At 36.3% G+C, this 14,569-nt stretch overlaps 1 protein-coding gene across 1 annotated transcript in view; it reads left to right on the forward strand.

Moving 5' to 3' along the window:
• The window catches only part of CFAP44 (cilia and flagella associated protein 44), a gene marked incomplete at its 3' end in the record, with an annotated part of 119,728 nt that overhangs the window by 42,604 nt on the left and 62,555 nt on the right, over window positions 1-14,569 (forward strand). Inside the window, exons 15-18 of the mRNA XM_079705553.1 lie at window positions 4,683-4,844; window positions 5,896-6,123; window positions 13,212-13,357; window positions 13,965-14,235. Coding sequence (XP_079561679.1) covers window positions 4,683-4,844; window positions 5,896-6,123; window positions 13,212-13,357; window positions 13,965-14,235 — 807 coding nt within the window. The remainder of the gene's footprint in view (window positions 1-4,682; window positions 4,845-5,895; window positions 6,124-13,211; window positions 13,358-13,964; window positions 14,236-14,569) is intronic.

Here is a 14,569-nt window from a genome sequence, read left to right on the forward strand (position 1 = left end):
TGGGCCCCCTAGATTGGGAGTGCAGAGCCTAAGCTGCTGGACCACCAGGGAAGTCCCAGATGCATATATGTTAATGAATGTTATATTATTTTCTTGTATTGATCCCTTTATCACTGCATAATGCCCTTCTTTGTCTTTTGTATAAAATTTGTTTTAAGGTCTACTTTGTCCTATATGAGTATTGCTACCCCAGCTTTCTTGTCATTTCCATTTGCATGAAATATATTTTTCCCTCCCCTCATTTTCAGTCTCTGTGTGTCTTTAGCTTTGAAGTGAGTCTTTTGTAAGCAGCATATGGATGGGTCTTTTTTTTTTTTAAATCCAATGAGCCACCCATAATTCTTTGTTGAAGTATTTGGTCCATTGACATTTAAAGTAATTATTTATAGGCATGTACTTATTGCTATTTTGTTACTTGTTTTCTGGCTGTTTTTGTAGTTCTTCTGTGTTCTTTTAGTTTCTTCACTTGTGGTTCATCCTGTTTGGGAATCTCTGTGCTTCCTGTACCTGGATATCTATTTCCTTCTGCAGGTTTGGGAAGTTTTCAGCCATAATTTCATCAGATAGATTTTCAACCCCTTTCTCTCTTTCTCTTCTCCTTCTGGGATCTCTATAATGGGAATGTTAGTATGCTTGATGGTGTCCCAGAGGTCCCTTAAACTATCCTCATTTTTAAAATTTGTTTTTCTTTTTGCTATTCTGATTGGGTGATTTCCATTATTCTACCTTCAAGATCACTTATGCTTTCTTCTGTATCACTTAGTTTGCTCTAATTCCTTCTAGTGTGTTTTTCATTTGTTACTGTATTCTTCAACTCTGAATTATTATATTTTTCTAGTTTTTGTTAAAATTCTCATGTGTTCATCTATTCTTTTTTCAAATTCAGTTAGCATACTTATTACTAATGCTTTGAGCTCTTTATCTGGTAAATTTTTTCTGTTTCATTAATTGTTTTTTTTAAGAGTTTTTTCCCTTGTTCTTTTGTTTGTAACAAATTCCTCTGTCCTCTCATTTTGTTTAACTTTCTCTGTCTCCTACTTTTTCCAAAATTTCACACTGGTTTTTTCTGTCATATAAATGACAGATCTTCCATATTTTCTAGCTTAAAAAAAAAATCTCTCCAGGCTGTATTTTACAGATTTCTTCTCATATTTTCTACTGACTAGTAATCTCTTCAGTTATCTGGTGTTAAAGCCATCCTTTGTGATCTTATTTTCAACTTCTGTTTTTTTTAGTTCTTGAAGTTTTATTTAGTTGTTTTTCATATTTGTTTTGTTAGTTTTATATTTTTTTGTTCCCTGTGGATACTTCTATATTCCTTTAAATATAGTAAGCATAATTGTTTTTTGGACTGAGTCTGATAATTTCAACATCTGAAGTCTTTATAGATTTTTTTGGTATTTGTTTTGTTGACTCTCACTTCTAATGTCTTATTTCTAATGTGTCTGGTTATTTTATCTTCATGGATATGGATTGACCATATCTTCACTGAATGAATGAATGAGTACCCTTTTCCGTATTCGAAAAAATTCTATTCCGAGGAGAAAAGTGTGAAAGGATACACATCAACTTCTTAGCATTCGTTATATCTGTTTGGGGTCAGGGAGAGAAGTATAATAGTTAACTTTTATTTCATTTGTGGCAATATTTATTACTTTTATGACTTGACTCATAAAATAGAAACACAGCTCCTCTGAGGCTCTTGTAACTTGGCTATATCACCTTCTGTCTTTTTATATTGCTGTTATCTTCTGACCACCTGGTCAAGCCTGCCCCTTTATTAAAATTTTGAGAATATGGTTATCTTTCTCTTTATCCAGAGTGTAAACAATTATACTGAATGATATTAACACCATGTGCCTAGTCAATCAAATCACATCAGCCTTTGAGCTTCTTGACCTCTTCATTTCCCATGACCTTTACAGTTTATCAACACACGTTCACAGCCACCCACTGGGCACTATTACCACCAGTTTATTAGTTTACTAGGACTTCCATAACAAAATACCACAGTCTGGGTGGCTTAAAGAACAGGAATTTATTTTCTCACAGTTCTTTAGGCTAGAAGTTTAAGATCAAGGTGCTGACAGGTTTGATTTCTTCTGAGACCTCTCTCCTTGGCTTGCAGGTGGCCACCTTCTCACTGTGTCCTCACATGATTGTCCCTCTGTCCTAATCTCCCCTTCTTATAAGGACACCAGTCCTATTGGATTAGGACCCACCCTAACAACTGTATTGTAACATAATTACCTGCTTAAAGGCCCCATCTCCAAATACAGTCACATTCTGACATACTGGGGGTTAGGACTTCTGCATAAGAATTTGGGGGGACATGATTCAGACTACAATGTCTTGTAAGAACTCAACTTTAAAAGTCTACTATTCAGATATCTCACATTCTAACCTCAACCTCTCTCCTATCCAGCCTGTTAACTTAGCTACTTTTGCTCTACTTGTTCTCTGAAGTCACAGGCACCCCTTGTTCATTCACCATTTGCTTTCCCTCACTCATTAGTCCACTCTTGTCTTAAGTTCCCCCTATATCCAGCTTAAATATCATGATTCTTTTCAGTAGGGTTCAATAGCACTCTTTCAATGCATTGAGCTCCCTTCTCTTTTTTTCATACACTTCTGGCAAAAATCCATCCCTGAATGCCCCCAACTGCTTTATATTTGCCTACAGTGATTACCAAGGGCAGCTGGAGATAGTCATACATCAGAGAAGATTAGCTTCTCCATATTTTAGTGACTCAAATGGCCTCAACACAATTCATGGTATGGCTTAGCAATCCTATGACATTGTTCTTATCAACTCTCTTTCACCCACAATGAACACTTAAAAACTCCCCCTCTCCTCAAAGCTTCAAGCCTCCCACTAGCTCGCTCACTCTCATTCTCAGCATCACTTATTTCATAAAGTAGGAGCCCTCTGCCAGGAACTCCTTTACCTTCCCACTACCGAATGTAAAATCCTGTTACCTCTTCATGTACCTGCTCCTCTTCCCTTTTTTTTTTTTTTTTTTTTTTTTTTTTTTTTTTTTTTACAATAGAGGTGCTGTATGCCTTCCTACTTGAGGCCAATTCTCCCTTGTGACCTTTGGATTCTACTCCCACTTTTTTCAATATTTCACACATTTATTTTCTCTTTTCTGTCATATAAATTTAACCTTACCTGTTAAATGGATTATTTCCATTAGTATTTAAATATATTCAAGACTCTCATGTATAAAAAATAAATTCCTTGACTTCATGTTCTCCTCCAGTCACTGCTCCATGTTTCTCCTCCCAATTTTCTTAAGGGGATTGTTTATTCCCACGAACTGCATTTCCTTACACCTACTCCTTCCTTTACACATTCTTACGAGTTTCTCGTGTCTCATAATTCCACCAGATCAGCTCTTCTAAAGATACCGGTGGTATCCATTTAACAGTTTTAGTTCTTATCTTCTTGCCCTCTTAGCCTCAGTTGACCTAGTTGACACTCACTTTCTCTTTGAAATACCATCTTTGATTTGGGGGACATTATGCTCTCCTTGTTCCTTCTCTTACATCTTGTCACTCCTTCTCAGTCTCCCTCACTCAGCCATTGAGTGTTGTTTCCCAAAGGCTCTGTCCCAGTCTCTCTGCTCACTCTGTTCTCTTCACCTAGGTGATACAACCAAGGCCACAACTTTCTTAAAAGCCCAAATGTGCCACAGGATATTTGCACATGGTATGTCCTTTACATAGCATGCTCCCTCAAACCCTCCCCTAAGTCATTATAAAAATATCTTCTACTCATCCTTCACCTTGAGACTTAGGTACCACCTTCTCAGGAAGCCTTGTACAACCTCCTTACTCTTGCGGTACCTTTCAACACTTATTGTGGTTATAATTTACATTTATTTATATAATTTGTTAAATGACAGGCTCTCCCATTGGAGGTAAGCTTCATAATGGCAGAGATAATCCCTATTTTTCTTATTATAATTTTGCCTCTAGCCCTCTACAAAATTCTGAACACATAATAGGTGTATAATAAGTATAGAATAGAATAACTGAATGAATAAACATTTCGAATAAACATTTTGAATAATGTTTCTGTAGACTATCAAGATGGGGATTTCCCACACATAGTTAAATACATGATTTTGGACTGGACTAGAGAGATTAATCAGGAGTCTAATTGCTTGTGAGTGGTAATGAAGTCTTCATTGGCTATAAGATTTCCCAGGGCATGTTTATGGAGAGAAAGAAGAAAAGGGAAGTGAACAAAAATCTTGGAGCCATCCGCATTAAATGAACTCAGGCAGAGAGAGGATGATCCATCAAAGGAGGCTGAGGTGATATATGCCATTCACATACTGCAGATTTTCCTTGGCAGTCCTAATTTTAATATTCTGCCCTTTGGGCTAACATTTCACAACCAAATTTTTGGCTCAGAAAATATGGTGTCTGTAAGGGAAATGAATCTAAATCTAATTTTAACACTTATTAATTAATGATATAATTGTGCTAATAATTGTGTATAATGATTAATAAGATTGACTAAGTTCCTCACAGTCGTTATTACTGGTAATAAGTATCTTTTAAAAATGGCTAATATACATAGCAATTATAGTTTCCCTGGTTTAAAATCGTTTTGAACTGTGCTTCTAAAAATTTGCCTAAATGTAAACGATATGTTTTAATTTTCTTTTTAGCCTGAAAGTACTTTACTGATTATTTGTGAGAATGGCTATGTTCTTGAAGCTCCATTTCCAACTATAAAGGAGGAGGAGGAGGACCATGATGTAGTTTCCTATGAAATCAAAGACATGTGTATAAAATGTTTCCATTTCTCAAGTATCAAATCTAAGATTCTGGTATGAAATACCCTTGAAGCATTGACTTCTAATTTTTTTTCTTTCTTAGAATATAAAATATCCTGTGTTAAGTGCTGGGAAAATACGAAGAAGAATAAAACATAGACTTTAAGGAGCTTATTTGGTAGAAAGCAGCTTATTGTATTAGAAGGTGGTAATGAGTAGATATTAAAATCACAGTGCAAAGAAAAGAATTTTAGGGGCACACAGAGGAAAGAATATATGATCCTCATAGAGTGGTGAGAGGAGGTCAAGGATGACTTCATGGAGGTGATATTTAGTATTTAAAGAATGGGAAGGATTTTGACAGGTTGAAAATGAGGAGGAAGGCAATAAAAGCTGGGAGAACATCCTGAGGGAAGGCAGAGTTGCAAGAGTTTTGGTGTTTTTGAGAAATGAAGAATGGACCATGAGGCAGAGGGATGCAATTTGTGGAGCGGTGTGACAGGAGTCTGTGACCACCACATGGAACCCCTTAAATATTAGCCAAGATGTTTTAATTTAATTTTTGGGCCGTTGGAATCCATTTTGAATTTTTAAGGAGGAGATTGATGTGATGAGATCATATAAATTTGGAAGTTAATTCTAAGAGGTAAATGGAATAAAGAAGTAAAAGATGGGAGGTAGGGATGCCAGTGCTAGGGGGCTTTTGCAATAGCCAGTTGATAGAGGCTGAGGGCCTAAATCACTGTACCGCTAAAGATAGAAACAGCTTCCCCCGTGGACTATTTCAGTCCACCAAATTCATGGATTGACAGTGATAGGCTCTGAGAGAAGCTATATTTAACTTCTCTATTAGGAAAAAAAAGGCAAAATAATTTCTGTAAAACCAGGATCAATAGGAGTTATGCAGAAAGTCATTCCAATGTTTTGAAAATTTTAACAATAAAAATATATTCCCAACTTGATAATAATCTTTAAATGACATTATTTGTTACATTAGAGCTGTGAATTTTTCTAGGACTCTATCTTCCTCCTACTTTCTTTAATAATAGTGTGAATGAATGAATTAATTACAGTTTTTTTAATCCCAATATCTCTTTTGCACAAGAGATTAATAGAAATTGCAAAGAGAAAGAAACAAAAGGAGTTGAAGGAGAAGGAAAAGGAAGAAAGGAGAAAAAGCCTAGAAGCAGAGATGGGAGAAGATGGAGAAAGGGAACTCCAGGGGGAAGAGGAGGAAGAGGAGGAACCATTACCCGAAATCTTTATTCCTTTAACCCCCTGTCACATCCTCTGTGGATTTTACTCTGGGCCAGGGAAGTTCTGGGTTTCTTTGGTAAGTAATAATGTAATAAATTTTTATCTCAACCCTAATCTAATTATAGGTATTCTTTTCCATCACTTTCTTAATTCCTTACTCTATGGTAAGACTTCAGCTATTAACTACTACGGAAGGTGTGAATTTTGATGAATGAATGTGAGTTTGTTTTTATATCATCTTAATATGTTTTATATGTCTACTTATTGTATCTGTTATCTATGACAATCACGTTTCAGAAGGTCAAAGGGGAGGAGAATTAAAGGTAGAAGGGCAAAGGGCTAAGGGGTTTTCCAGCCGTGTTTGTCGTTTTAAAATTTTGAATATGATGGCAGCACAGTCCACTAGACTTTTGCTTACATTTCATTATCTACAACTATGCTGTGTGGCTGCATGGAAGTCTGGGAAAGTGACTGTTTTTAGATGGTCACCTTGCCACCCTGAGTGAAATTGGGACTTGGCTAATAAGGAAGAAGAGAAAAATGCGAGACAAGTACCTGCGAACGTTACAATAATGTGACAATTACATCCCCTAATTATATATTTTCTACTCTTATAAAATATTTTATTGATCTATTGCAAAGCAAGATTTCCTTCATTATGAGTTTGTCACAAATTTCAATTCCATTCACCAAAAAAGTATTCTTTCACCTATACTTTTATGTCGATTGTTATCTCTAATTCATAAGTGGTATCAGATCTTTGGTCAGGCCAGGAGACTGCCTAACTGAGTACTGTTGCTATAAGGAGTGATGAGAGTTAACTCCACTCCTCTTCAACATTTCTTAGAAATACATCTTTGATAGCAACTTCTAAGGAGACAAGCAGCAAGAAGGATAGAAAGTAGTGATGGAGGCACCTTAGGATTCCATGTATTAGTGCCTTGACGTTTTATCTTCTGTGCTTTATGAAACAATTATCGATGGCTACTGTTGTGTGAGGTTCACGGGGTAAAGGAATAATTAAGACATGATCCTGCCTTCTGAAAGTTCCCTCATATCATGAGGGAGAGAGGCACAGAAACAACTGTACAGTAATATAATGGAGTTCTAGTGTCCTTGAAACATATGCAAGAATTATTAATTATTTGACAAACATATTTAATGCTTACCTTTGGGGGTGCCAGATAAGTATTACATGGGACATACTTATACTAAAAACATATTTGTTGTTTATCTGAAATTCAAATTAACTGTGCATCCTGCATTTAAAAACTTTTTTCCTGGTTTTACTGAGATATAATTGACATGCAGCATTGTATAATTTAAGGTATATAGCATAATGATTTGACTTGCATGTATCATGAAATGATTACCACAATAAGCTTAGTTAACATTCATTCTGTATTTTTATTTGCTAAATCTGGAAACCTGCTTATTCTATACCAGGCACCATTCTAAGTGACCACCCTATAAAATAAGCGCTCTTCATAATTTGCATTTTACATAAGAAGAAACCAAGGAGTGGAGAGGTTAGGTAACTTATCTGAGGTTGTATAATTAATGAGGGGGTGGAACCAGGATCTGGACTCAGGCAGTCTGGATCTAGAGTCCACGCTCTTAACCATTAAACTACACCAGCATACAAGGTCAAGGCATAGTTCAGAAGAAGTGACACTAACCCTGCTTGACTCAACTGTTTGCCAACTCTGTGCCTGCATCCAAGCCGGTGCTGCAGAAAACCAGTCTCATTTTGAAGGCACGACCACAGTTCTCAAATCAGTACTCACAGTGCAGGCTGGTTCTACTGCCCAGCCATGTTCACTTTCCCACTTTCCAAATTATTGCTTTAATTCTTCTCCCATCAATCATTTTGTACCTTCCCTCAATTTCTAATGATAACCTTATCTCACATTTCTTTTCTTTTTTTTTTTTTTTTTTTTTCTTTTGCCCCGCTGAGCGGCTTACAGGATCTTAGTTCCCTGACCAGGAGTTGAACCCCGGGCCCCGGCAGTGAAAGTGCAGAGTCCTAACCACTGGACCACCAAGGAATTCCCATCTCACATTTCACTGAGAAAATAAAAACAATCAGATGGAATTCCCTTATCTTGTCTTAATGAGATCTAATGTCCTAAGGAGATCCATACAAGTTTGTCTGCTACTGTTAACAGTTGGTGAATGGTCCCCTGCAACTTTCCAAGGACACTATTCCAAATGGCCTCTTGATCCCATCCCCTCTCACTTTCTCAAAGATTTTACTCCTGAAATAAACTAGCTGGTCTCCTGTATCTTCAACCTCTCTCTGTTTACTCAGTTCTTATCGTCAGCACATAAACATGCTCCTAGTACTTGAATTTTTTTTTCTTTCACATCTCTTTTCTTCTCATCCACTGCTCCTTTATAGGAGAACTTGAAAGAGTTGTCTGTAGTCACTGGCTTCATTTCTTCACCTCCTATTTGGTTTTTAACACATTCCAGTCAGGTTTCTAGCTCCACCACTTCAAGTCATCAAAGATTTTCCTACTGCCAAGCTCAGTGGTCACTTCTCTGTCCATTTGACCTCTCTGAAACATTTGATAAAGTTAATCCTCCATTCTTCTTAAAGCATTTTCTTTTTTGGCTTCCATGACACCACCATCTGCTGGCCACTCCTTTTTAGCCTCTTTTGCTGGCTTCTTATATGTTGAACTAGCTTTGAACTTTGAAGTACTTTAGGATGTGGTCTTGGGTGCCCTCTTTCTTGCTAGATGATTTTATCTGGTCCCAAGATTTTAAATATCAAATATATGCCAATAAATTTCATTTGTATCTCTAGTCTTGACCTCTCCTCTCATATTCGGACTTGTATGTCCAACTTGACATCACTACTTGGCACCTCAAAATGGACATTTCCAAAATATAACTTTTTAAAAAATATTTATTTTTATTTTGGCTGCTCTGGGTTTTAGTCATGGAACATGGAATCTTTAGTTGCGACATGTGGGATCTTTAGTTGCAGCATGTGGGATCTTTAGTTGTGGCATGTGGACTTCTTAGTTGTGGTGTGTGGACTTCTTAGTTGCGGCATGCATGCAGGATCTAGTTCCCCAACCAGGGATCGAACCTGGGCCCCCTGCATTGGGAGCACAGAGTCTTACCCACTGTACCACCAGGGAAATCCCCAAAATATAACTTTTAAATCACACTTGCCCTGTGCAAACCTGCTCCATCTCCAGCCCAGTAAATGGGACAACCATCCATCCAGTTACTAAGCCAAAACTCTGAGAGTTGTTAATGATTCTTTTCTTTCCTCTACCTTTGATATTCTTATTTCAAAGTATGTCTTTTGTAAGCAGTACATGGCTAGGCTTTTCTTTTTAATCCTGTAGTAAAATCTTTATTTTAATAGAACATTGTGTTCTTTTATATTTAATGTAATGGCTAGTATATTTTAGATTAAATCTACCATCTTATTATTTCTGTTTATCACACCAATTCTACGTTTGGTTTTTCACCTTCTATCAGATGATTAGGTAGTTTTTCCCCCAGTTTTCCTCCTCTATTAGGTTATTAGTTATACATTTTTTTTTACTATTTTGTTTTTAGTGGTGATGCTAAAGGTCATAGTATATATCCTTAACTTAATATAATTTGATACAAATTTATTCTTTTACTAGCCCTAGAGAAAAAAGATCTTAGGGCACTTTAGTGTTGTGTATCCTCCCCCTCACCTCATTGTCACATTTTATACACACACACACACACACACACACACACACACGTATATGTATATATAAGTTTGGGGGGGGGTTGCCTTATAGTGCCTATTTTGCCTTTAAAACTTTTAGTTTTTCTGTATATTTTCTTTTTAAAACTTTGATATCATCTTTTGTCTTCCATTCTGCCATCTATATCTTTTTTTTTTTAATTTATTTTTGGCTACATTGGGTTTTTGTAGCTGTGTGGGGGCTACTCTTTGTTGCGGTGCGTGGGCTTCTCGTTGTGGTGGCTTCTCTGTTGCAGAGCATATCCTCTAGGTGCGCAGGCTTCAGTAGTTGCGGCGCGCAGGCTCAGTAGTTGTGGCTTGCGGGCTCTAGAGCACAGGCTCAGTAGTTGTGGTGCATGGGCTTAGTTGCTCCACGGCATGTGGGATCTTCCTGGACCAGGGATCGAACCTGTGTCCCCTGCATTGGCAGGCGGATTCTTAACCACTGTGCTACCAGGGAAACCCTATGTACATCTTTTTATTGTTATTTTTTGTAACCTATGCATCATTTTTCTTGTTGCTTTGAAGATTTTGTGTTAAAAGGTGTAACTTCTTTACTTTTTTATTGAAGTACAGTTGATTTACAGTGTTGTGGCAGTCTCTGCTGTACAGCAGTGTGACTCAGTTATATACATGCAGGCTTTTTTTTTCATATTCTTTTCCATTATGGTTTATCACAGGATATTGAATATAGTTCCCTGTGCTATACAGTAGGACCTTGTTGTTTTTCCATCCTATATATAAAAGTTTACATCTGCTAAGCCCACACTCCCAGTCCTTACCTCTCCCACCCTCCTCCCCCTTGGCAACTACAAGTCTGAACTCTATGTCTGTGAGTCTGTCTCTGTTTTGTAGCTAGGTTCATTTGTGCCATATTTTAGATTCCACATATAAGTGATATTGTATGGTATTTGTCTTTCTTTTTTTGACTTCAGTTAGTATGATAATCTCTAGTTTCATCCATGTTGCTGTAAATGGCATTATTTCATTCTTCTTTATGGCCGAGTAGTATTCCACTGTACATATGTACTACGTCTTCTTTATCCATTCATCTGTCAGTGGACATTTAGGTTGTTTCCATGTTTGGGCTATTGTGAATAGTGCTGCTATGAACATAGGGGTGCATGTATCTTTTGAATTATAGTATTGTCTGTGTATATGCCCAGGAGTGGGATTGCTGGATCATATGGTAATTATATTTTTAGTTTTCTGAGCAACCTCCATACTGTTTTCCATAGTGGCTGCCCCAACTTACATTTCCACCAACAGTGTAGGAGGTTCCCTTCTCTCCACACCCTCTCTAGCATTTGTTATTCGTAGACTTTTTAATGATGGCCATTCTGACAGGTGTGAAGTGGTACCTCATTGTAGTTTTGATTTACATTTCTCTAGTAATTAGTGATGTTGAGCATATTTTTATGTGCCTGTTAGCCATCTGTATGTCTTCTTTAGAGAAATGTCTATTTAGGTCTTCTGCCCATTTTTTGATTGAGTTGTTTGTTTTTTTGTTGTTGAGTTGTATGAGCTGTTTGTATAGTTTGGAGATTAAGCCCTTGTCTGTCACATCATTTGCAAATATTTTCTCCCATTCCATAGGTTGTCTTTTTTTTTTTATGGTTTCCTTTGCTGTGCAAAAGCTTGTAAGTTTGATTAGGTCCCATTTGTTTATTTTTGTTTTTATTTCTGTCAACTTGGGAGACTGACCTAAGAAAACATTGGTATGATTTATGTCAGAGAATGTTTTGCTTATGCTCTCTTCTAGGAGTTTTATGGTGTAATGTTAAAAGGTGTAAATTCTTCATATATCTTGCTTGTGGGTCATTGCATTTCTTGTACTTCAACACATTTGTATTCAGTTTTAGAAAATTATCAGACATTTATCGACCACAATACTGCTTCTGGTCCATCTTTTAGTCTCTTCTTGTGGGATTCTAATTTTGTGTATATTAATCATTATCATTATGTCCCATGTAGATCTTATACTCCTTTTTAAAAATTTTTACATCTGTATTTTCTCTCTCCTGCCTTACTCTATTTTTTCTGATTCTGTTCCAGCTTCATAACTCTAGTTTTAGCTGTGTCTAGTTGCTTTTAAACCAATCTATTGAATTCTAATTTTTTTCATTTTATTTTTCAGTTCTAAAATTTTTATTTTTTCCATTATCTACTTTTTTATAGATCCTAGTTGACTTCTTTCTGTATTGCCTTCAAAGGCCTTAAATATATTAATCAGAGTTATTTTGAAGTCCATTTTGAAAACACCTCTATCACTATTTCTTGTACTTTTGTTTCTTTGGTCTGTTTTTTCTTTTGATTTTCAATCAAGACTTTTCTTTGTTAGTATACCTAGTTTTTTTTTTTTTTTTAATTGAATGCTGGATCTTGTCTGTGAAAAACTTTAGCATCAACTTGAGTCTCTGTTATATTGCTATTGTCTCCTGAAATTTATTTTTAGTTCTGGAAAGCAACTATAAATCCTAGATCAGTTTCATCCAGTCAGTGATTGAGATGACTTGAAATTAGGTTTTACTTCCTACGAGGGCCAGTCTATTTCTGGTTTATCCATACATGTGGGATATAGTGCTCCAGGGTTGCAATGGAAAGCCCAGTGGAAGGTGTGTTTACAATGGCTCCTTCTTCTTGGAGGACCCTGGGAATCCTTTGCCTTTCCCTAAGCCCATGACATTACAGATTGCTCTGCTCAATTTCTTAACCTCTTAGCTGCCACTTTCAGAACTGGCAGTTGCCTTAGGGAGAAAAAAATCTCCTGGACTGGAAATCTCTGAAAACCATGGTCTACAAAACTCTATTGTTAAATACTGCTTATGCCGAATAATCCTTAAAATAAAATGGGATTCAGTATGTAGATAGAAATGATATCTCTCATGTATTGTCTTTTTTTAATATTTATTTTTATTTATTTATTTTGGCTGTGTCGGATCTTTTTTGCAGCATGTGGGATCTTTCATTGCAGTGCATGGGCTCTTCCTTGCGGCACGTGAGCTCAGTAGTTGCAGTGCACGGGCTCCAGAGTGCATGGGCTCTCTAGTTGTGGGTGCACGAGCTTAGTTGCCCCTTGGCATGTGGATCCTAGTTCCCCAACAAGGTATCGAACCCACGTCCCCTGCATTGGGAGGTGGATTCTTAACCACTGGACCACCAGGGAAGTCCCTCTTGTATTGTCTTTTAAGTAGGAACAAATCATTGTAAAGTGTTTTATTTTTATAATTATGTAGTTGCATATAAATGAATAATAGGTTTTATAAAGCATCTCAATCTGTAACCATAGAAATCATACAAAAGTATATGTTTTAAGACACCTATTTTGTGTGTTAAAATTTGAAATAATCAAAAACTCCTCATGTGGTCATAGGTTTCTTATATTCAGGTACTACCTTCTATGTTATTTATCTCTTTTCCAGGGTGGCTATGATTCTGGTTTTCTATATCACTGTGAGTTTCCCCCATATGACAAAAGCAGTGATATCACAGAAAAGAAAGATGAACCTTTTGATTTCCGTCTTCTTGAGGATACAGAGGATAATCCCATCACAACTATCACTTTCAGGTGACCAGAATTTCAGAAAGCTTTAAAAAAACTATATCCCATTACTGTCTGTTTTTGTCCATCATTAATATTGTCAGTTTTAAAGATCTGTCCAAATGGAGGAGTACTCAAACAATGTTTAGTTAAATAAATCAAGTGACTAAAGTAGAATCTAAGGTACTCCTGAAACTACTTCAATCCCTTCTATCAAATATTCTGTCAGAATTTATCACACAGTTCAATTGTATGGATTTTCTTTCTGTTACTTAGGAGGATGCTACTGCACAGTCAGATAATGAAAGTTCTGGGTTACAATGATTCTGGAAAGATCACTAATTGAATCATTAGTCCTTTAATAATTAAGAATTAAGCATACATCCTGGTCATTCTTTTGAAGACCAAATATAATAGCTCCAAATTCCAAATTGTCTTTTTCTCCTTCTACTCTTTTGTATTAGTTTGCTAGAGCTGCCATAGTTTGTGAGGGCTTCAGCATATGAATTTTGTGGGGACACAATTTACTCCATAACATCTTTGTTTTTAAAACTTTAGTCATTTTTCAATTAACTTAAAATTAAACATTTTCAGATTAATATGAAGAACGATTTACTTTCCTTTTGTTTCATAGCATTAACCAAGAAATAATGTTTTGTGGAATGCAAAATGGAGCAATTCGAGTCTATATCCTAAATAAGAATGATCCTTCATTGACCAATATGGAGGACTACTGGCACTTCAGTATGCACGACAATAATTATGGATGCATTAAAGCCATCTCCACTAGCTTTGATGACCGTTTCTTGGTGACTGCTGGAGCAGACAGTAATATATTTGTTTTCAACATTTTTTCTGAATTTGAGTTAAAGGAAGTCATGAAAGCCAAGGTGCCATCGCCCAAGGTATGTAACTGACTAATAATAATAACTTTATTTTAATATTGTGATGTTAAAATGCTCATATTCTTTAAAAATGAAACTATTTAGCCACAAATACCTTGCAGTCTAATCTTCCTACCAGTACTATAATTTTGCCTTTCTGGTGTCTCTGTTATCAAATATTAAAGATGTTGAATTCACCTTATTACTAAAGGTGTAGAAGTCCCTCTACTAAAAAGACTGTCAACTTTTCTGTCTCCATCACTTTCACAAAGTTTTTTGTTTTCAAGATGCCCAACTTTTTTCAGATATATTTTGCTTTCTATTTATTCATTTGCTTATTGAAGAGGCATATGTG

Source organism: Hyperoodon ampullatus, assembly GCF_949752795.1.
Source record: "Hyperoodon ampullatus genome assembly, chromosome: 5".
Taxonomy (NCBI): Eukaryota; Metazoa; Chordata; class Mammalia; order Artiodactyla; family Ziphiidae; genus Hyperoodon; species Hyperoodon ampullatus.